A 25166-nucleotide genomic window follows, 5' to 3' on the forward strand; every position below is an offset into this window, starting at 1 on the left:
TAACTGTTCGATCACCCGCATCCCTAAACACGTACATGATTCCTCTCACCGCTCCAGCACTGTCCTGGCTGCAGAACCACTGCTCTCACTACATGGTCTCACAGGAGACAATGACAGCAGAGGAGCCACAGGCATAGGCTGTCAGTCAAACGCCTGTGCAGAAGAAGCAGGGGCGTGGCTTACATCTGCTTTGTGTGTCTATGGATTCACATAGCCTGGCTCTAGCGCACGCACACACACGGGTGCCCCATAGAGCGGACAGTGCCAGTGCAAAACCCCAAAGGGGAGGTAAGGAGCCACTCTGTGCAATTGTTGCACAGAGCAGATAAGTATAGCATCTATAGCAGCTAACATCTCCTATCTAACCATTACGATCTATCTCCCCCTAGCTAAACTAGGAGGGTGCTACATTTATTTACATGGAAAAAAAATTATCTATAGTATCACTTTAAATCATCCTTAAGTAGTGGCATCCTTACCTTAATAATGGGTCTGTCAGGAATGGACTTGCCAGTAATGGTGGGACTCACCTGCCTTGTGGGCTGCAGTACCAGGGCTGGCCAGCGGGTGCTCTCAGCAATCAGAGACTCATCCCTGCAGCCAGCCAAACACCTGAAGCTGATTATGCAGGTGTATTTAAGGGATGGCCAGACCTGCAGTCTGGGCCTTGGTGTGTGTTTTTCCTGGGCCCCCGTATCTTGTTACCTGCATCCCTGTTCCTGTTCCTGTCCCTCTGATTCGTTGCTGACCCTGCCTGATCCGGACCTCTGCTGACTTCTCCTGTTTGATCCCTGGCTTGTGACCCCGACTATTCTCTGCCTGACCCCCTGTACCTACCTGCCCGTTAGTTGCTGTACCCGGCTCGTGACCTGACTACTCTCTGCCTGCTCCTCCTGTTCCTACCTGCCCGATTGTTATTGACCCGGCCTGCCTGACGACGCTTGCATTGTATGTATTGTTATCTGTGGGTGGTTTGGTTTGGTTCGTTTGCACTGTGTTATGTTTTAGTATTGAAAAAATAGGAAAGTGAGCGCTAGATAAAAAAGCTGCTATGCGTCAATAAGTACCAAAAGACTTAATAAAAAGACATATAAGAAAGGGCGCAGCGCTAAAATACAACTAATGAACATACATAAATTAATAATAACAATGTGCCAAGAACTGTGCATGTGAAGCAAAAAAAGTCCTTAAGAAATCAATGGTGACTTAAAACACGTGCGTCTTCCGGTGATCAGAGTAATAGAATTATGCACTCACCAGATGCATAATTCAAATATGCATATAGATGGTATCCCGATATCCAAGCGAAGCAAGTCTTAGGCGGATAGGGTCATCATCCGAATACATCAATGCGTCCAAGTTCCTCCTCATGGATCGTGTGTTTCCACACTAGAACACCCCTCAGCTGTCCCCTAGGTGACTCTGCAAGTGAAGGACTCAGCAGGGTCCCAAGAAAGAAAGCCAGGATGGTGTGATATCGTTTAAAATAAATTTAATGATCCAAAACGAAGACAAGGACTACATATACAAAATTAACCATATAGGTATACAAATATGGCCACCGCTCCCTGCGGTGGCGTAATGTCTGGGATATGCTGCTCTTACCCTAGGGTAGGACATGATTCCTCTCACCGCTCCAGCACTGTCCTGGCTGCAGAACCACTGCTCTCACTACATGGTCTCACAGGAGACAATGACAGCAGAGGAGCCACAGGCATAGGCTGTCAGTCAAACGCCTGTGCAGAAGAAGCAGGGGCGTGGCTTACATCTGCTTTGTGTGTCTATGGATTCACATAGCCTGGCTCTAGCGCACGCACACACACGGGTGCCCCATAGAGCGGACAGTGCCAGTGCAAAACCCCAAAGGGGAGGTAAGGAGCCACTCTGTGCAATTGTTGCACAGAGCAGATAAGTATAGCATCTATAGCAGCTAACATCTCCTATCTAACCATTACGATCTATCTCCCCCTAGCTAAACTAGGAGGGTGCTACATTTATTTACATGGAAAAAAAATTATCTATAGTATCACTTTAAATCATCCTTAAGTAGTGGCATCCTTACCTTAATAATGGGTCTGTCAGGAATGGACTTGCCAGTAATGGTGGGACTCACCTGCCTTGTGGGCTGCAGTACCAGGGCTGGCCAGCGGGTGCTCTCAGCAATCAGAGACTCATCCCTGCAGCCAGCCAAACACCTGAAGCTGATTATGCAGGTGTATTTAAGGGATGGCCAGACCGCAGGGAGCGGTGGCCATATTTGTATACCTATATGGTTAATTTTGTATATGTAGTCCTTGTCTTCGTTTTGGATCATTAAATTTATTTTAAACGATATCACACCATCCTGGCTTTCTTTCTTGGGACCCTGCTGAGTCCTTCACTTGCAGAGTCACCTAGGGGACAGCTGAGGGGTGTTCTAGTGTGGAAACACACGATCCATGAGGAGGAACTTGGACGCATTGATGTATCCGGATGATGACCCTATCCGCCTAAGACTTGCTTCGCTTGGATATCGGGATACCATCTATATGCATATTTGAATTATGCATCTGGTGAGTGCATAATTCTATTACTCTGATCACCGGAAGACGCACGTGTTTTAAGTCACCATTGATTTCTTAAGGACTTTTTTTGCTTCACATGCACAGTTCTTGGCACATTGTTATTATTAATTTATGTATGTTCATTAGTTGTATTTTAGCGCTGCGCCCTTTCTTATATGTTTTAGTATTGCACTGCGTTTATGTATTGTTAGTGTTAATAAATTATATTGTTATAACATATCTGAAGCCTGCGTTTCCCTGCGTCAGTTCACATACCTCTGGTCATACCTTGGAGCTCTGACAGGGTCAGCTCAAAGCAGCTTGGCTATAGTCAGCCTAAGTTTTGTTCATGTTTCTGAGATTTGCAAAACTTGCTGAGTTTAAACTATATTAATTGCTTCTGCGAAGTATCATTGTGTAGGCTCCAGCAGTCTGAGTGAGAAGCGTTAATAAACTGAGTTGTGAATTTTTATTCTCTCAGCCAATCACTGATTAGTTAGTCCAGTGGTGATAGTTAATACATGTTGGAACATGCTTTTAGAATGTTTTTTCCTTTCAGCTCTGTTTATTTTCTCCAAACTGTGGCTCGTGGGCAGGATGCAGCCATTTGCTTGTCTTTATCAGACACTCGGGGCCCTATTTCATCCACTGACTCCAACAATGGAGCATAATAACTGCCACTGACTCCAACAAGGGGACAATATTCCTTCCACTGACACCAGCGATGGACCACTATTCCTCCCACTGACATCACTGATGGCACACTATTCCTCTTACTGACACCAGTGATGGGGCATTATTCCTTCCACTAATACAAACAACGGGGCACAATACCTCCCAATGACACCAACAATGGGGTAGTGTTCCTCCCATTGACACCACAAATGGGGTTCAATTCCTCCGAATAACACCAATGATGGAGTGTAATTCCTCCCAATGACATGAACTATGGGGCACGATCCCTCCCATTAACACCAATGATGGGACACAATTCCTCCCACTGACACCAACAATTGGGCACAATTCCTCCCCTAATACCATAGATGGGGCATTGTTTACTTCCACTTATGGAAGGACATTTTCTACTCCCACTTGTCGCAATCTAGACCCCTAAAGTCTGAAGGACAGCAAACTGGTCCTTTATGTGAACCACTGCTCTAAATGAAGATTATCTACACAGCTACTTCCCCACTCTGACCCCACTACTCATTTTTTCCCCTTACTACTTTTCCCCTATAGCTTTGCTTCAATATTGAAGTAGAGCAAAAAAAATCATTTTATATATATATATATATATATATATATATATATATATATATATATATATATATACACTGTATATTGTACAGGATGCCAGGGAGGGGTCCAGTACAGCAGAGGTATTTCCCCACTATTTGGTTTGTGGTTCCTTTAAGGGAGAGTTCAAGAGACATTGTTAGTACTCAGTAATTCCCACCCATACTGGGTGAGGTGTTCCAAGGTAGTCCAATCAGAAAGGAGAGGACTGATTTTAGTACTCTTAGAATTGGTACATCCTCATTTAAGGCTCCGGATTTGGAGGCTCTGAGAGACTTTGGGTGGGAAAGAGCCTACAAACCCTTATTACAGGGACATTGGTCCAGAAAGGGTTAACCCACCGGCTTGAAAAGCAACATGAAGCCATCAGCAGATGTTTATGAGGTAGTGTAGAGTGGTTCACAGGTGTGAACAAGTGTGGACTATCTGGTGACCGAGACTCTGTTTTGCTGAGCTCCTGCAGTTTTCCCTATGCCCCAAAGCAGACAGGAACTGATACATTTGGTGGTGAGCTTTTATGTTGTTTTGGTTATACCAGGATTTAACAAGCGGCTTAGAGAGGATCCTGGGCTCACCATATTAGAATATATATATATCTGCCTACCAAGTTTCACGTGTCTTACCTCATCAGATCGGGCATTTAGCTTATTTTGCAGATTGAGGCGGTATTTAGTAGGGTCTTTCCTCTCGGGAAGATGAACAGATACATCCATGTCCAACACCATCTTATCTTCCCTTGCCTCTTGGTACTTGGCCAAAGCTTCAAACAGCATGACAGTTGTCTAGACACAGATAGGCGTTATTGTGTAAGTTATAAGGAAAAATGTGTAAATTGTCAAAGTGCTGAGGTAGAGATGTAAATATTGTGATACATTCATGACAATTTTTCGAGCAATTAGCTAACTTCTTCAAAACTTCTTCAAACATTACAGAACAAGTCCAGTTGCATTTGACTAACTACTACTAGAATTTCCTTTCTCAACAAGGATTTCATGAAATGGTTCCTCCAGAGACTGCTAGAGGTGACTTAAGCAAGGAAAAGTTTCATACTGATTTTCTGCCTAATGGTTCCTGCATAATTTTGGCAGAACATGAAAGTCGTTCTTGTGGAAAAAGTTGAGCTTCTCCTTCTGTCTCAGGAGTAAGTAACCACACATTAGCCTTTCTCAACAAGGATTTCATGAAACCTTAGGGTTCCTCCAAAGATTACTAGGGGTTTCTTTAGAAAGAAACAGTTTCATAATTACTTTCTGCCTAATGATGCCTGCATAGTTTTGGCAGGTCACAAAAGAGTAATTCTTGTGGAAAAAGTTTAGCCTCTCATTTTGTCTCAGTAACCACTACATTAGCCTTTCTCTACAAGGATTTCATGGAACCTCTGGGTTGCTCTAGAGGTTTCTTCAGCAAGGTACAGTTTCTCACTGACTTTCAGCCTAATGGTATCAGCATAGTTTCGGCAGGTCACAATAAAGTCATTCTTTTAGAAAATGTTGAGCCTCACCTTGTGTCTCTCAGGTAAGTGCCCACTAACATTAATATTAGCGGTGTCAAGTTTTCTAAGGGAGGGACATTCTTCCCACTGATTACCAAAGTGATGACGTCTTTCTCCCACTGACCACCAATGTAAAGGTGCACTATTCCACTTACTTCCAATATAAGGGGAAACCTCTGCCTTAACATCCATCATACTGACTACAACTGTCACTATCCATGTTTTTTTGTCAAGTATTATTTGCTTCATCTTATATAAAATTGTGTCGCGCTCCACTAATATTGAAAATAATTATATTAATATGTACAGTGGGGCAAAAAAGTATTTAGTTAGCCACCAATTGTGCAAGTTCTCCCACTTAAAAAGATGAGAGGCTTGTAATTGGCATCATAGGTAGACCTCAACTATGAGAGACAAAATGAGAAAAAAAAATCCAGACAATCATATTGGCTGATTTGGAAAGAATTTATTTGCAAATTATGGTGGAAAATAAGTATTTGGTCAATATCAAAAGTTCATCTCAATACTTTGTTATATATCCTATGTTGGCAATGACAGAGGTCAAATGTTTCCTGTAAGTCTTCACAAGGTTGGCACACACTGTTGCTGGTATGTTGGCCCATTCCTCCATGCAGATCTCCTCTAGAGCAGTGATGTTTTGGGGCTGTCGCTGGGCAACACAGACTTTCAACTCCCTCCAAAGGTTTTCTATGGGGTTGAGATCTGGAGACTAGCTAGGTCACTCCAGGACCTTGAAATGCTTCTTACGAAGCCACTCCTTCGTTGCCCTGACGGTATGTTTGGAATCATTGTCATGTTGGAAGACCCAGCCACGTTTCATCTTCAATGCCCTTGCTGATGGAAGGAGGTTTGCACTCAAAATCTCACGATACATGGCCCCATTCATTCTGTCCTGTACATGGATCAGTCGTCCTGGTCTCTTTGCGGAAAAACAGCCCCAAAGCATGATGTTGCCACCCCCATGCTTCACAGTAGGTATGGTGTTCTTTGGATGCAACTCAGCATTCTCTCTCCTCCAAGCACGACGAGTTGTGTTTCTACCAAACAGTTCTATTTTGCTTTCATCTGACCATATGACATTCTCCCAATCCTCTTCTGGATCATCCAAATGCTCTCTAGCAAACTTCAGATGGGCCCGGACATGTACTGGCTTAAGCAGGGGGACACGTCTGGCACTGCAGGATCTGAGTCCCTGGCGGCGTAGTGTGTTACTGATGGTAGCCTTTGTTACGTTGGTCCCAGCTCTCTGCAGGTCATTCACTAGGTCCCCCCGTGTGGTTCTGGGATTTTTGCTCACCGTTTTTGTGATCATTTTGACCCCACGGGGTGAGATCTTGCATGGAGCCTCAGATCGAGGGAGATTATCAGTGGTCTTGTATGTCTTCCATTTTCTAATTATTGCTCCCACAGTTGATTTGTTTACACCAAGCTGCTTGCCTATTGCAGATTCAATCTTCCCAGCCTGGTGCAGGTCTACAATTTTGTTTCTGGTGTCCTTCGACAGCTGTTTGGTCTTCACCATAGTGGAGTTTGGAGTGTGACTGTTTGAGGTTGTGGACAGGTGTCTTTTATACTGATAACAAGTTCAAACTGGTGCCATTGATACAGGTAATGAGTGCAGGACAGAGGAGCCTCTTAAAGAAGAAGGTACAGGTCTGTGAGAGCCAGAAATCTTGCTGTTTGTAGGTGACCAAATACTTATTTTCCACCATAATTTGCAAATATATTCTTTCCAAATCAGCCAATGTGATTGTCTGGATTTGTTTTCTCATTTTGTCTCTCATAGTTGAGGTCTACCTATGATGCCAATTACAGGCCTCTCTCATCTTTTTAAGTGGGAGAACTTGCACAATTGGTGGCTGACTAAATACTTTTTTGCCCCACTGTATACTTATGCCCAGTGTAATCAACAAATCTCTTATACAATATACATATATAACAATCGTGATCCTACAATAAATCTGTGCTTATTTCCACATTCTGTGAAACATTAATAAATGTGTAAACTTATAAAAAAAAAAAATTCCTTCCAAATAAAATAAAAATAAATCTCAAAAGTCCATATGTGGTAATATTTATTCAAGTGATGTTTCCATGTATCAAGCTAGATTCTAGTGTTGTAGAACAGTAAGCTACAGAGCCACACCGCGTCACGGCACCGGGGCGGTGTGGCTCTGTAGCGTCACGGCCAGGGGCGGACTGACCATTGGGGAACTTGGGCACTGCCTGAGGGCCCAGGGTCAGTAGGGGCCCCATGAGATGTCCCTGGTACCTTTCATAGGCTTTTTTTGGGTGTGGTTTGAGTGTGGGCAAGGACACAGGGGCCACATGATCCCCTATTGCCCGGGAGCCCCATGAGTTGTCAGTCCGCCCCTGGTCCTACCACTACAAATTTGTTAACACATATGGAGAAATAAGGAGAGGATCAGTAAGGAGAGGAAAGACCCCCTGGAGGAGAAAGGGAGAAATCCATCCACCTGAATCCAGGAAATTAGGTCTCTGGATAACACCAAGACCCCCTGCTGGAAAAAGGGAGTTACTCCACTCATCCATCAATCTGGGACAGGGATACAGCCCTACATTCACCTACAAGTCCATTTAAGGGGACACAAGCTGTTTTTGACCTCACTTAATGGTTTGGTCATAGAAATAAGGTGAGCGCACACTGGTGAAGGAGCACGCAATGAGAACGAAGGAATTTTTTTTATATAAGTTTACACATTTATTAATGTTTCACGGAATGTGGAAATAAGCACAGATTTATTGTAGGATCATGAATGTTATATATTTATATTGTATAAGAGATTTGTTGAGTACACAGGGCATAAGTATACATATTCATTTAATTATTTTCAATATTAGTGGAGCGCGACACAATTTTATATAAGTTGATTTTTAGTTACACACGAGTATGGGTATGTGTAGGGACTCAGGGGCAGACTGACCATTTGGAAACTTGGGTGAGTAGGGGGCCCCATGAGATGCCCCTGGTACCTTTTTCATAGGCTTGAGTTTTGGCAAGGACACAGGGGCCCCATGATCCCCTATTGCCCGGGGGCCCCATGAGTTGTCAGTCCACCCCTATGTAGGGTGTAAGCGACCCATATATTTAATTTTCATTATGTTATTGATGGTTTAATTTGTAAATTAAGTTATATTTTATTTTATAAAATACACTATAGTAGCTCACAAGTATCACGTTTAAATATTATTTGCTTCATGCTTAATTATTTCATGATTATTTTTGAAAATAATTTAGTTTTATAGAGCAGGGGACATTAAAACTACTCTAGGCACATCTAATCCTTTATTGAACTCCAGGCAGATCACAGAACAATACATTTCTGAAATATTTAATACAAAGCTAAAATGTATTTAATAAAAGCAACCAATGTAAGTACATGAATTTGACCTGGTATCAGCTTCTTGAAATCCCCCGTGAAGCAGAACTCAGGGAGAGTGAGAAGCAGCACAAGAAGAGAATTAGCTATTTCAGTGCTTATATGCTAACAAACAGAGATCAGCGAATTAGTCTGCTGCTTCTCCCTTTGTTGTCCAGTAACAGGTTGAATGAGGGACAGGAGATATAAGTGTTCCTTAAAGTGGGTCTTCGCCCTCACGAGTCACTTCCTTCCTATCCACCCCTTCTCCCCTCACTTAGAAGAAGGTTGTCTTTTTTTTTGTTTGTTTACTTTTTGGTAAATAAAAGCCCCCTTTACATGTCATTCGCCTAGGTGAATGACTTGCACTGTCCTCCCTTTGCCTCCTGTGATATGGATGTCACATAACCCAGGAGGCAAAGCTCTTCATTCAGAAAAGAGGAGGGGAACGTGCCTAGCATCAGGAGGTATACCGTCTGAACCAGGAAGAGCCATCGGTCTTCTTCATAATGTAATCATCAATGTGGTGGCACAGGACAGAAAAGTGGCGGAGAAGAAGAGGATCTCAGCGAGACAACGTTGGATCCTCTGGGTGGGTGAGGATCAAAAACCTACACAATGGACCACCTGGTAAGCAGGAGGTAGAAGAGAATGGAGTGGAGGGCAGAAATCTGCTTTAGCTACAGCAGGGAGAAATCAAGTCATTCTGCTGGACTGCTACGGGGCAGCACTATGTAAATCTCAGGACTGTATGGGCAGAAATATAGCTCCTCTGGCAGGTAAAACATCTTCAGTATTTTTATTTTATGTGTGCATATAGCCATTTAGCTAGAGTTCAGCTTTAAGCAAGCAGATACATGAAGTCTTACTCACTTGTGTTGATCCGTATTGCTCGCCATCAACATGCGATCTAATTAGCCAACGAGCAACAGAATCTGCTAGGTCATACTCCTCCATTTGCAGTAGAGTCAGCAGAGCGTAAGCTGTAGCCTCCAAAGAATTGTATCTGCCAAATGCTTGGTTAATCCAGAATTTACTATCTGGGTCATCCCAGTGAGATTTACCTAAAAGAAAAATATATTAATTTCTGCTAGAACAAATTAAATACCATTACGATTCTAAGGCAGAATCTACATTTTTAAGAGTAGGATCCAGTGTTTGAACTGCCCTCTCCCCATACAAGTCAATGGCAGTGCACAAGCAGCTTAGAAGCTCTGGGACCTACAGGTCCTCAGGAACAGCATCCTCTCCAGTAAGAAGAAAGATGAGAAGCTCAATAGTATCATCACCAAATCTGGTGACACTAGCAGCAGTGCCTTGGATGATCCCACACTGCAGACATATAGCTAGAGGGTCAGGAATTGCACTGCTATTTTCAGAGGGAATTCAAGGCAAAAAGGAATTTTCAGGGTAATACTTACACATAATTAATATTTCTAGAGGTTCCCTATAAGATAGCCAATCTTCACTTTTTGAATTCAGGTCAACTTTAACCACTTGTAGTCCAGTGTACGTATATAAACGTCCTGGACAGAAAGTGGTAATACCAGAATCATGGCTCCAGCTGCCATTTTTTTTCAGTCGTGATCAGCCATCAGTTAAAAGTGATCAGAGCGGCTTTACAGCTGCCTGATCACTTTTACAATGCTAGGCAGGACTCCCGCTTCCCATCACCTGCGGCCATTCCTGGACTCTCCCATTCATCTAGGGAGCCTAAGACTGCAGTAAGCAGTCTGGACAGCTACCCATAGAGGAGATTCATTTCCCCATCTCCTCTTTGGCAAAAGATCCTGGGTGCGACAAGGATTTTGTCACTTTCGGTTACAGAGCTGTCATTTCCTAGCTGTTACAGCCAGGAAAGCAGCTTGCTGTAACAGCTGTGTTTGGTCAGGTGCTTTGAAGGGCAGGAGAGACATCAGGGGTCTAATAGAAAATATAAAAAGTGCAAGAGAAATATATTTAAATAAAATAAATAAAAATAACTAAAAAAAACCATCACGCCATACAGATACAGATGTACGCATATGTAAATTGTGATTGCTCCACACATGTGAGATATCACTGCAAAGCAGTGAAAGCATTAATTCTCGGGCAATAATTTGTGATTGACTCTAAATTTATAACCTGTAAAGACTTTTAAAGCTTCGCCTACAGACAATTTTAGGTACCGTAGTTTGTGACCATTTCACAGGCGAGCACAGTTTTAAATATTGACATGTTTAATATCTATTTACTCAACGCAGCATCCTATTTTATATATTATCGAAAAAACTGGGTATTATATTGTGTTTCTGGAAAGTTTGCGCATGATAAACAATTGAGCAAATATTGTGCAACATAAAAAAATTGTAATAACCAGCATTTTATACTCCAGAGCCTTTATTTTCAGAAAATATATAATGTTTGGGGGTTCTAAGTACTTTTCTAGCAAATTACTACTGATTTTGGCATGTACTGTATGTGAAAAATGTCAGACTTGCCCCAGACAGCTAGTGATTGGGCTAGAGTATAGCCATGTATGTGCAGAAGTGCTCAAGGCAGATTAGGACAGACTCAGACAGATTTCATCATGGAAAACTAGAATGTAGTTGTATAGTTATATAGAAAAAGGACACAAGTCCATCTAGTTCAACCAATAGAAAAAAAATAAATAAGTGAACAGAATGGATAAATAGAAAATCTCCACAAACAGATCCCTATACCCACTGTTAATCCTCAAGTAGGAAAAAAAAAACCCTATTATAAAAAACCCCATGGTCCAAATTGCTCATACCTGATCCCCCAAAAAGCAATTTGACATTCCCTGGATCGAAAATCCCTGGTGTTATTACCTATTACCACTTAAACAACTGCTGCAAAAGTGACTGCAGAGCTCAATCTCAGTCTTCACAGGACTCAATCTTCACACGACTGAGATTGAGTTCTGCAGTCACTTTTGCAGCAGTTGTTTTCCTATTCCGGGTCACAATCCTGCGCATATCGTTTTGTCTCTTACGGTCAGCTGACAATGTCGACCACACTTATGCTTATTAGACAACATTTTCCCAGAAACTGTATATGCCGTCATAAACTTTGATACTGTACTTCGCGACAAGCAAATAATTTGGCAACTTTAGTCACAGAGGCACCAACTAAGCGACACCAACAATTTGCCCTCTTGGAGGCTCAGTAAACTCTGACACAACTCCTTATTATTAATATTATACAGTATTTATACTGTATAATTACTAGCAGTGCTCTCAGTGAATGACGAAAGTGAGGTTTCCCACTGGTTAGCTAGGTGTCTCATCACAAAGCAGAAGTAAAAGAATGTTACATCATTTTCTCTTTCAACACAAAACATGTCGTAACTTTCACACCTGCAAATCCTTTAGTGTTTTCATTTTTTTGCCAAACCCCTGTATGTTCGCAGTTCCTCTTTAAGTGGGCCACACAGAGTTTTAGATATCTGGGAATTTTTCCTCACATTCGAGGTGCAGAATATTTATTCTGTCAATTTTCCTCCTTTTTTCTCCCAGGTCCAATCAGACCTCTCTAACTAGGCCTCCAAACTATTGTCATGGTTTGGAAGATGTAGTGCCTTAAAGATGAAGGCACTGCCTTGACTTCTCTGCTTATCCCAGATGCTCCGGATTATAGTCCCTGGTGCATTTCTAAAACAACTTAGGAGGGAATTTAGTAATTTCTTATGAGTGGGCAAGGCCCACATGCTTAGCCAACAATTATGGATGATACCTAAAGAATTAGGCGGCATGAAAATGCCAGATGTCTATAATAACAGTAAGGTGGCGCACTTGGACCGCATTGTGCATTGGTGTCAACCACATTCGAGTAAGCAGTCTCTTTTACTCGAACAATCTTTGCTTACTGGAAGGTCAGCCTTGGTTATTCCAAGACATGCCCCTATCTCTTCTCACTCACCAGACAATCAGGGCTACTCTTTAAGTGGCCAAGACCCTCAGGGGATCTATACTGGCAGCTTCTGACCTATTACAAATGTCTGTAATTTCCCATCCATCCTTCAAACCGGGAATTTCAGATATGTCCTTTTCAAACACTCTTAAAGAAAAGAAATTCTGGGTGCAAGACTTTTGTTCAGTCATTGGTGCTCTCTTTCCAGTATCCAAACTATGTTTGAACCTTCTCTTCCCTTGTGGAAAGCCATGCAGTTGAGACACTTCATATCCCATAACTGGGGCAAGGTGAGAGCTCTGGTCACCCTTACTTCATTTGAGAGGCTCTGCCTTTCAAAGGAGTTAGCATCACATGCTCTATCCCATTCCCATCATATGTTGACACATCCAGACAGACAATCTCCCACCTCTGCAGTACTTGATGAGGTGGGAACAGGATTTATAGATCACCTTCACTGATCAACAGCAAGAAGAATCAAATATATGACGCACACGGCCTCGATATCTTGCAAAACCCAGGAAAAGGGCTACAAAATTTTAGCTAGATGGTATAGGATCCCATCAACCTTACATAAAGTGTTCCCACAGAGTTCTCCACTCTGCTGGAGGTGCCAAGCACAAGAGGGCACTATGCTTCACTGGTCTTTCCCTGGGCTATATGCCTTCTGGTCCCAGGTTTGTCACTGGATCCCTAAATTGACAGACATACAGATGTCCATGGAAGCAGCAGCCTTCCTTCTGCACCTAACACCTATGTCGTTGAAATGATACAAACACTCACTTCTGTTCCATCTATTGAACACAGCGAAGTATATAGTTGTGTTGGAAGCAAAACTACTGCGACATCAGTCCAGATGTGGTACAAGACTCACCAGATGGAGTCTTTGATGGCTTTTGCCCATCACTGGGAAGAACGCTGTAATAAAACCTGGTTCTACTCGATAGAATTCATGTTCTCCCCCAAGTTTCAAGATATTATGGGCCCTCAGACATAGATTATGTTACCTGATGTGTCTGAACCTTTGTGCCAGTTTCCCTTTTGAGTGTCCATCTGGGTTGTGTACAGTTTTCCCCCTTAGACTCTTACTTCTGCCTACTATTCTCACATTCCCCCCCCCCTTTTTTTCTTTTTTTCCTTTCAGGTATTCCTACCCTGTTTTGGCCTCCTTGGTTTCCATGTTTGTGCATACAGAGACATTTATGAGCTTACAGTGAATACACCTGCTCCCTTGAGATGTTCTGTATAGCCCTTTGGAAAGTTACGGGATGACTGAGCTGATGTTTTGTTCAATGGTGGCCGTTGCCATGTTGCCAGTCCAGGACATCCTCTGAGGTGGTGTGAGAATGTGTATGTGGTACAACTTGGCTTGTCCTTGCCAACTAAGATTATGTCACCTCACCTGTTTGTACTTTTGAAGAATTTAAGATTTGAATTTGAAGAATTAAAAAAAAAAATGTGTCCTTGTAGTTTGTTACCTGTTGCTACAGACATCAGTTTATTTGAATCATGTAGCTTCCCAGCCCGAGCCAACGCATAAGAAGTTACTGCAATTGAATGTGGTCTGGTCAATTTTACATAATGCTCAGATATGTATTTCACGGCTTTGTCAATGCTGAGTTGCAGATTCTAGGAGGGATAACACAGAGGTCATAGTAAGATATGAGGCTTTATTATATACAGCTAGAGGTTATTTACAGGTATAAAAGTCCACTTACATTGACCTGATCACTACAGTATTTTTGACTCTCCAGCAAAGCAATGGTGACAAAGGCCGTGATAGCAACATCTGGATCAGAGGAGCCAGCAAGTCCACCCTACAAGATAGGACAAGTGTACAGCAGTATAAATGTTTGTTCACCAACTAAATAAAAAGTCAGAAGTGTTAAAGTAGTATATTGTCTGGTAGACCATCTGCCTTATAGCAACAACTGTGGTGAGACAGAATCAGCAGATTGATGGCCAGGTCAATCGTAAGGGATGTGCTGTAAGTAGGGTGGGGAGGTGGTTAAGTGACTGGGGAAGGATAGTCTGTGACGGGGATCGGGAGGTCAGGAAGTAATGGGGCAGGTGGAGTGAGGCTGATAAAGTGACAACTTATGGCCAGCAACAAAGTCATACCAGAGGGAGACCCGCCATCTCTGGAATCACTCTCTCGCTAGCCCTGAATGCTGCCCTTGTTAGCAAGGGCAGTAAAAGAGAGCCATCTCACTACCCCAACTAGCAAAGGAACAATTCCATAGAGACTAATAATCAGTCTTTTAGTGACCCATATGCATCGGGATCACCCATGTGACATAAGCTTTAGTCAGTCTTACTCTTATTTGGCATCTACCCCATCCAAAATGGAAAACTTTATCTGAGTATGATTAAGGCCATGTAGTCTGAAATGCATAAGCGTGAGCTACTCTGATGTTATACCCTGTATATCAATAAAGCCATATATTCATTTTAAAGATCCCGTCGGGTTTTGGCTTTTGTTATGATGTTGGACTGTTCTTGGACTTGCAGGAGCTACAGCCAGAGCACCGACCTGTCATCCCAGCTTGATTAAGAGCTTAGGGTAGAGTGAGGTGAGTCTAATATTGTTTCAGATTTTATCGCTACCATGTGAAAACCTTACCCGTACGTACTGATAACCAATAGGAAAATTTTCCTGGAACATCCCATCTGGTTTTTGCATGAACAGGACCAGCCATTGGACAGATTTACACAGAACTTCATCAGTAATGTGTATCATTCCTTTGGCCACGGAGAAGATTTTGACAATGTATGCTGTAAGCCTGCAACACAGAAAACAATAGAAATTCCAATTTTGTAGACTGAGAGCATTGTACAAATAAATAATGTTCAATTCCAACCCAAGCTTTTTTTCAGTTTTGGCTTAGAGTTTGCACGGATTGGAATTCCTAATCATAATTTTGTCCTGGGCCTCAGAAGCCTGCAACATTGGATGTCTTCATTTTGCTACATCCACGTTCTTCATGGATTATAATTTGTAAAATGGGTGTTCTTCAAAATGCAGAGATTTTTTATCAGTGTAGCAAACCTGTCATATGTCTCTTGATCTCAACTAAGTTTCCCTGCTTAGTAGGGACAGGGAGGAGATGTATCAGGGCCCATTCACACCTATTTGCTGCAGTAACCCATTAGATAACTATCATTACCACAACACACAGCAAAACACCATGCATGCACTAATGTGTTGCTGTTCTTTTCATTTTGTCACACCATTGCACTAAAGAAGCACCCCTACTGCTCTGTCCATTTTTAATGTAATCTTTCTGTGTTGAATTTAACCACTTCAAGTCCGGACACTTTCACCCCCTTCCTGTCCAGGCCAATTTTCAGCTTTCAGCGCTATCACACTTTGAATGACAATTGCGCGGTCATGCAACACTGTACACTGTATCGATCTGACCTCCGCTTGGCTAATAGATATTCTCACCTGCTCTCCTGTGTATGATCCCAGCTATCGTATTGACTACGTCTGTTCCAATTTCTACCTGGCATCTAACCTTGGCTTTGAACTGACTACTCTGTGGTCCTCCGTTACCCTGAAGGCCTGCATACCTCTTACGGGCACCACCTGTCTGCAGACACCGTTCCGGTGCATCAGCTGTGCTCCTGGGTGTACCACTGACAAGCACTCCTACAGGCGACCTGTGCTACTTTGGGCCTGACTCCTTCTGTCCCATATCCAGGGGAGTCTGGAACTTAGCAGCAAGGGAAGCCCTCTCTCCATTGGCCTCCAACACCAGGTACGTGATAGTATCTGACTGGACCCTCAGGTTTTCGGTCACAGACATATTACAATACAGTGGTAACCATATGCTTATTGGGAGATTTTAGCCATTCTGGTTTAATATACATTTCTTCAATTTTGATGCATGTACTGCATATTATAATAAGTCAAAATGATGTGGTACATTTTCACATATTATTTTGTTTTTAAATAAATATTCCAAGTATGGCACATTTTACATAAAGCAGTTACATTAGTCTAGCTTGGATCAATGTAAGTGGGTACAGTATGTGCTATACTTGTGGGATCCCCATAAAAGCTGGAGATCACTGTAGTAAACACCGCTACTACAGTGGTCTCCACTAGCTTCTGGGTCCCATGCCGAGTGGCTACACTGCAGCATTGTGACCACAGGAACTCACTCAGCATGAGTGCCATTCAGTTCACACTTTACATTACCTCAATGAATGCGAAGCATTTTCTGATTGGACAAGTTGAAGAGGTTATGTCATTCTCCACCTCATTCAATTATTCCTTGAAAAAAATGCAGTGTTCTCTTAATGGTGTTTGTGCCAAGTGGAGACCTTCTGTGTTTAAGCAGAAGGGCAGCAGCTTGGCACAGAACTTGGAAGGTAGTGGAGATCACTGTAGTAGCAGCATGTACTACACTGATTTCCAGCTACCAGGGGGATCCCAAAGGTATGGCTGCTTAGAGAACACTTTCCATCTTCAAAATGTTATCTAATTGGACGAGGTAAAGATTGTTACATTACCGCCTTGCCTACTCAACTCATCCAGAGAACTCTTAGCATTCACTGAGAAAATGGAAAGTGTTGGAACAGAAATGGAAAAATGGAAGTTGCTCAGGCCTAGAAGCTAGTGGAGATCATTGTAATATTGGTGTCTACTACGGTGATGTCCAGTTCCCACAGGGATCCTAAAGGTATGGCACATACATACTTACATTGGACCAAGCTGGACCCCTGTAACAAAGTGAAAATTGCCATACCTGGAATTCATCTATTCTTCATTTTATGTTATGTTTGGTTCTGTCTTTTCAACTTAGTAGGCATGCTTATAATTAGTATGCATGCTTATAATGCTTAGTAGGCATGCTTATAATTACCAGGTTCCCTTGGTTGACCCCTGAAAAGCGGTATAAGATCCATCTGCAGCACGATGGTTTAACTGAGTGGCATAACCTGAAATGAAATGAAAAAGACAGAAATAAGGAGAGAAAAATGGAAGAAAATGAGTGTTTAAAAAATAAATAAATATAAATAAATTATATATATATATATATATATATATATATATATATATATATATACACACTGCTCAGAAAAGTCAATTAAACTCCTGGGATATTGATCAGGTCAGTTAAGTAGCAGAGGGGGTTGTTTTTTTTTTTTTTTATTTAAATGTTTATTAATTTAAAAAAAAAAAAAACAACAATACATATTCCATTTACATTCTCATAAAACCAAACATTCACAATATATTTCCCTCTTCTCCCATCACCCCTTCCTTCTAACAAAACCTGCCTTTCCCTCCCTCACAACCCCCTCCCCCCTCCAACTATCCACCCTGCGCTTCTCAACATCCTCCACACAAATAGCAAGAAGAGTATTCCTATTTATAAAAGTTACCACTTCATCATTTCACCTTTAATCTAAACTCTTCCCATTTTTTCCATTTCGTGTAATATGCCCCCAACCTATCTTCCTGCATGTGAAAAAGTTTCTCCATCCTACCAATCTGGTCCACTCTATCTATCCAGTCTTCTTCCTTTGGAACCTCTACTTTACGCCTAAACTTGGGTATCAAACTTTTAGCTGCATTTAAGTAGTACCATACACCCGTTTCTTTATATTTATTTACTGATGGTTCTGTGCTATGAAAAAGGCAAATTCCAGGGTCCAATCTAACGTCTATTTCCGTAATCATCCTAATTTGATGTACAATTTTCTTCCAGAATACTTGTATTTTTGGACACTCCCACCATATGTGATACATCGTGCCTATCTCTCCACACCCCCGCCAACACCAAAGTAGTTTCTCCCCACTCATCTTGTGTTCTACACTCGTGTAATATAGCATCTTAACAAACATTTATAATTCATTTCCACCTCACGCATACTTATATTCTCATGAATCAATCTATATATTTTTTTCTGTTTGTCCTCCTCTATCTCCACCCCCAAATTTCTTTCCCATTTTGCTATATACATTAGTTTTGTGTCTGTGTCTAATTCAATGAGAATTTTATTTATTTTAGCAGTGCCATGTTTTCCATCTCCCCGTGATTCCAACAACCTCTCAAACAAATTCCAATCTTTTCTAGGTCTCAAAGGCTTCAGAAGATTTCCAACAAAATATTTCAATTGATTATACCTCCACGCATCTATCTTAGTGAAAATCTCTCCCTCTTCCTTTTCCAAGTCCTTAAGTGATCTCAATTCTACCCCCTTCATTATATCTCTCAACTGGGCGTCCTTCTTAATCCATTTTACTGAAATTTCCGCTCTACCTGGAGGAAAAAACTCTGAATTCCTCAATGGCATCAAAAATTTGTTGAAATCCCACTTCATCTGCTTGTGCATTTTATCCCACACTCTTAAAACATTTAAAGTATACAAACTCATGCTCTCTTCTAAACCTCTATACTGTGTTGGCACCCATATACAGTGGGGCAAAAAAGGATTTAGTCAGCCACCAATTGTGCAAGTTCTCCCACTTAAAAAGATGAGAGAGACCTGTAATTGGCATCATAGGTAGACCTCAACTATGAGAGACAAAATGAGAAAAAAAATCCAGACAATCACATTGGCTGATTTGGAAAGAATTTATTTGCAAATTATGGTGGAAAATAAGTATTTGGTCAATATCAAAAGTTCATCTCAATGCTTTGTTATATATCCTTTGTTGGCAATGACAGAGGTCAAATGTTTCCTGTAAGTCTTCACAAGGTTGGCACACACTGTTGCTGGTATGTTGGCCCATTCCTCCATGCAGATCTTCTCTAGAGCAGTGATGTTTTGGGAATGTCGCTGGGCAACACGGACTTTCAACTCCCTCCAAAGGTTTTCTATGGGGTTGAGATCTGGAGACTGGCTAGGCCACTCCAGGACCTTGAAATGCTTCTTACGCAGCCACTCCTTCGTTGCCCGGGTGGTATGTTTGGGATCATTGTCATGTTGGAAGACCCAGCCATGGTTCATCTTCAATGCCCTTGCTGATGGAAGGAGGTTTGCACTCAAAATCTCACGATACATGGCCCCATTCATTCTGTCCTGTACATGGATCAGTCGTCCTGGTCCCTTTGCAGAGAAACAGCCCCAAAGCATGATGTTGCCACCCCCATGCTTCACAGTGGGTATGGTGTTCTTTGGATGCAACTCAGCATTCTCTCTCCTCCAAACACGACGAGTTGTGTTTCTACCGAACAGTTCTATTTTGCTTTCATCTGACCATATGACATTCTCCCAATCCTCTTCTGGATCATCCAAATGCTCTCTAGCAAACTTCAGACGGCCCGGACATGTATTGGCTTAAGCAGGGGGACAGGTCTGCATTGCAGGATCTGAGTCCCTGGCGGCGTAGTGTGTTACTGATGGTAGCCTTTGTTACATTGGTCCCAGCTCTCTGCAGGTCATTCACTAGGTCCCCCCGTGTGGTCCTGGGATTTTTGCTCACTGTTCTTGTGATCATTTTGACCCCACGGAGTGAGATCTTGCGTGGAGCCCCAGATTGAGGGAGTTTATCAGTGGTCTTGTATGTCTTCCATTTTCTAATTATTGCTCCCACAGTTGATTTGTTCACACCAAGTTGCTTGCCTATTGCAGATTCAGTCTTCCCAGCCTGGTGCAGGTCTACAATTTTGTTTCTGGTGTCCTTCGACAGCTCTTTGGTCTTCACTATAGTGGAGTTTGGAGTGTGACAGTTTGAGGTTGTGGACAGGTGTCTTTTATACTGATAACAAGTTCAAACAGGTGCCATTGAGGACAGAGGAGCCTCTTAAAAAAGAAGGTACAGGTCTGTGAGAGCCAGGAATCTTGCTTGTTTGTAGGTGACCAAATACTTATTTTCCACCATAATTTGCAAATAAATTCTTTCCAAATCAGCCAATGTGATTGTCTAGATTTTTTTTCTCATTTTGTCTCTCATAGTTGAGGTCTACCTATGATGCCAATTACAGGCCTCTCTCATCTTTTTAAATGGGAGAACTTGCACAATTGGTGGCTGACTAAATACTTTTTTGCCCCGCTGTAATCTTACTTAAATTATTTCCACTAAGTGAATTTTCAATTGAAACTCAAGTTTTCCCTTTTGAATTATGCGTCCAATCAAATATTCTTGCTAAAATTACTGCTTTATAATATCTCTTAAAATCTGGCACTCCCAATCCACCTTTTTCTTTATTTCTACTTAGCACTTCATAGGATACTCTAGGTTTTTATTTCTCCATATATATCTTGTTATCATCTTTTTAATTATCTTAAAATATACCTCTGGGAGTTTGATAGGAACCATTTGGAATTTATATAGGATTTTGGGGACAACTACCATTTTTATCAAATTTATGCGTCCTATCCAGGACGGGTTTCCTCCTCCTAATCTCTTTAATTCCTCCCTAATCTCATTTAACAATGATATGTAATTTGATTTGTACAGGTTTTTATATGAATAAGTAAGTTTTACCCCTAAGTATTTTAATTCTCTCTCTTTCCAAACAAAGGGAAACTCCCTTTGTATCTTTTCTTTTTCACTATTTGGAAGATTTATATTTAATATCTCCGTTTTAGTAAGGTTAATTTTTAGATTTGACAACTCCCCATATTCCTTCAATATTCTCATTAGATTAGGGAGTGTTATCCTAGGATTTCCAACATAAAACAGTAAATCATCCGCAGAAGCGGCCACCTTATGTTCTGTATTTCCTATACGTATTCCCTTTATATCTACATTTTTCCTTATCGTTGACAACAAAGATTCCAGGGACAAAAATACAACAATGGGGACAATGGGCATCCCTGTCTTGTTCCATTTGACATCCCAAAAGACTCTGACATCTCCCCATTTACCATAACCACTGCGGAGGGTCTCTTATACAAATTTCCTATCCACTCTCTCATTCTAGCTCCCACTCCTAAAACATCCAATGTGTCCATCCTAAACCCCCAATTAACTCTATCAAATGTCTTTTCCGCATCAATTGAAAGCACCACCACTGGAGTCTTCCCCTTTCTACTTTTCTGAATGAGCAACAAAGATCTCAACCCATTATCTCTGCCCTCTCTCCCTTGGACAAAACCCACCTGATCCCCATGTATCCACTCGGGCATTAAATCTTTCAGCCTATTTGCTAAGATCTTTGCATATAACCTCGTATCTGTATTCAATAACAATATTGGTCTATAACTTGAGCACTGGGAGACATCTTTTCCTTCCTTATGGATAAGAAGCACCTGAGCCTGCAGGGATTCCCATCTCATTTGCATCTCTCCCCCCAAAGCATTCATATAGATCTTCAGTTTAGGTATTAACAATTTACTATATTTTTTATAATATCTCACAGTGTATCCATCTGGCCCTGGATTTTTGCCCGTCATAGAGCTTTTTAATGCTATTTTAATTTCTTCATATTTAATTTCAGAATCTAGGGAATTTAATAGTTCTTCATTTAATTTCGGTAAACCTGCATTTTTTAAATATATCCTTTTTTTCAATAGTTGCTGTTCCATCCTTATTTATAGAATCATGGGAGGCAATATTATATAACTTACTATAATAATCCTTAAACACCTTCGCAATATCTTTAGTTGAATGAACCAGTTCTCCCTTGGGGTTTTTGATTTTATCTATATAGTTCCTATTTTTCTTTTTCCTCAAGGCTCTCATTAAAAACTTTCCTGGTCTATCCCCCCATCTATACCTTTCACATATCACTTTATTAAAGGCTCTCCTCTTTTCCTCTTCCATCATATTCTCTAATTCTTTTTTTTAACTTTCTGCATTATCTCTTTTGTTATATTATTTTTATGCAAATGTTCAAACTCAGATAGTTCCTTTAGGAGTCCACTAATTTTCTCCCTCCTTTCTCTTTTCTCTTTTGCCCCAATTGCGATGAGAATTCCTCTTATATACACCTTATGGGCCTCCCACACTGTAGCCACCAACACATCTCCTGTTTCGTTCTCTTCAAAAAATCTCCTGATCTCTTCCCCAATCTTCCGCTCAGTTTCTTGGTCCAGAAGAAGTGCCTCATTCAACTTCCATAACGAGCCTCCCAACGACCTCCTTCCCCATCCTAATTTCATTATAACAGGAGCATGATCCGAAAAGGACATTACCTCTATTGTTACTTTACCTAAAAACGCAATGAGTCGATGATCTATCAATATATAATCCAATCTAGAATACATCTCATGAGAATTTTAAAAGAAGGTATAGTCTATCTTTCATGTGCATGATTCTCCAGCTGTCCACTGGTTGATACTCCTTTATCACTTTCTTCAATGATCTCAGGGACCTACTCCCCTCTCTTTGTACAGAACAAGTTGTATCCATTTGTGGACCCATACATAAATTAAAATCTCCAGCTTCTATTAGATATCCCTTCCTAAAATCTATCAATCTTTTTAAAACTCCTTTCAAGAATATCTTCAGCTTCTTATTTGGACAATAGATGTTAGCGACTGTACATTCAATATCTTGTAGTTTACCTTTCAGAAATAAGAACCTCCCATCAGGATCAGTCTTTCTATCCTCCAGCTCAAACCTTATATTCTTTGCAAATCCTATAGCTACCCCCTTTGCTCTCTTAATTGGGGAATCTGCATAGTACCATTATGGATAATATCTAGAATTCAACTTAACATTTGACTCTAATTCAAAATACGTTTCCTGCAAGAAAACCACTGAAGATGTTCTATGTTGTAATTCCTTGAATAATCTAAGCCTTTTCCCAGGAAAATTCAACCCATTTACATTATAAGTTGTAAACTGTATTTCTTCCATCTTTCTTATATCTTTTTTTCTCTCTACCATCCCCTCTCCTCTTCTTTCTTTGCTTTTATTACTCCTTCCTTCACACAGGGTGTCAACCTTAATACCCTCCTCTCCTCCCCCACCCCCTCCTCTCATACCTTCCCCCCCTCCCCTCCTCCCCCCATCAGCCTACCCCCAACTATCCACCCCCCCTCCCCTCCTCCCTCACTACCCTACCCTTTTTTAGGCTTATAATTTGCCTCTAAATATTTTGAGGGTCCAAACCCACCATAGATTTAAAACCTTGGGGTTGAACTCCACCCATGAATGGCTCCCCCTACTTCCCACCACCCCAGATACCCCCAGTCTATCTAATAAATTCAATATGATTCCAACAATTCTTAAAACCCAACGTTCGAAAGGAGCTACCTCATAAGTGAAAAAAGAGGAGGCAGAGAAAAAAAAAAAAAAGAAGAAAATAAACCCATCACAATCCCTCCCCTCCCTCTATTCCCCTACCTCCTCCTTCTAACTAACTGCCAATCCTCTTTTCCCCTAGCTCCAAAATCTCTTTCTTCATCATCCCAACCAGGAATCTCTATAATTTGTAAATCAAGTCTATCACAGAAGTCTCTTAAGTCCTCAGATCTCAAATAAGCTGTAACTCCATTCTTTCATCCAATTAAACACGCCGGGGTACCCCATCTATAGTGCACGTTCTGTTTTTTCATCTGCTCTAACAGGGGTTTCAACAATCTACTTCTCCATAAAGTCTCCGGTGTTAAATCCGAAAAAATCTGTATGTCCATTTCTCCATATTTAATAATTGATCTTCCCTTGATCTTTCTCCAGATCTCTTCTTTATCTCCAAACTTCTGGAATTGGACAATTATATCTCTCGGTTTCTCTTTTCCACTTCCTTGTTGGAGCTTTCCTATTCTAAAAACACCTTCCAGGTTAACCAATTCTGTTTCAGGTCTATCCATTCTGGAGTTTAAGATTTTACAGACTAGGCCTTGTACTTCTTCCCCCTTTGAAAGCTCTGGGACTCCTCCTACCCTAAGATTATACCTCCTATCCCTATTTTCTTGTACCTCTATCTTGTAAAGCAATTTTTTTTTATCTTTCCTGATATCTATTGTCCTTTATTCTAAGTCAGAGATATATTGGGCATGATTTTTAACTTTTTCTCCGTCTCCTCCACCCTCAATAACATCTGCCCTAAATCACTCCGTATAATTGCCATTTCTTGCTTTACTATTTTTTCTAGATTTTTAAACATATCTGCCATCTCTTTTTTATTCGGTACTTGTAGTTCACTTTCAGGTTCTCTCATCTCCAAATTTTCTGTTGCTTGTTGACTACTACATTTCATTCCCAGGGAAAGTCTAGGGCTACCTTCCAAACTCATTTCCAGTTCACTTTTTTCACCAACACCTTGAGACCTTTCTGGAGTCACATTTCCTTGGGACGTGTATTTTTTTATCGTACCAGTTTGAGACCCCTTTAGCCCACTACTTTTAACATTTTTATTCTTCATCTCTTCTGTGCGTCTTGTTTTCTTCAAAAAAGGAACGACAGTAAATTAAAGAAATATGCGCCAGGGACCCAAATTTAATCCAGACTTATTGTTGTCCACTTTTGCACTTTATTCTCCTTCTAGGGCTGCTTAATTCTTATTCAATCCCCCCAGGGAATCCCCCTTTCACATATCTTCTTTTCCCATCGCTTGCTTTTCTTCCGATGAGACGGCTTCAGGCTACCAGCGGAAAGCTACCAGCGGAAAG

General features: G+C 41.3%; 1 protein-coding gene across 1 annotated transcript in view; it reads right to left on the reverse strand.

The window, feature by feature from the left end:
- LOC149453935 (venom factor-like) overlaps nt 1-25166 on the reverse strand; it is a 251889-nt gene that overhangs the window by 49187 nt on the left and 177536 nt on the right. The window contains exons 25-30 of the mRNA XM_089688006.1: nt 17516-17591; nt 15268-15427; nt 14363-14461; nt 14123-14273; nt 9606-9796; nt 4463-4621 (exon numbers count right to left, since the gene is read on the reverse strand). Of these exons, the coding sequence (XP_089544132.1) occupies nt 4463-4621; nt 9606-9796; nt 14123-14273; nt 14363-14461; nt 15268-15427; nt 17516-17591 (836 nt within the window). The remainder of the gene's footprint in view (nt 1-4462; nt 4622-9605; nt 9797-14122; nt 14274-14362; nt 14462-15267; nt 15428-17515; nt 17592-25166) is intronic.

Source organism: Staurois parvus, unplaced genomic scaffold (assembly GCF_062004578.1).
Source record: "Staurois parvus isolate SC_StPar_1 unplaced genomic scaffold, SC_StPar_1.0 ptg000444l, whole genome shotgun sequence".
Classification (NCBI taxonomy): domain Eukaryota; kingdom Metazoa; phylum Chordata; class Amphibia; order Anura; family Ranidae; genus Staurois; species Staurois parvus.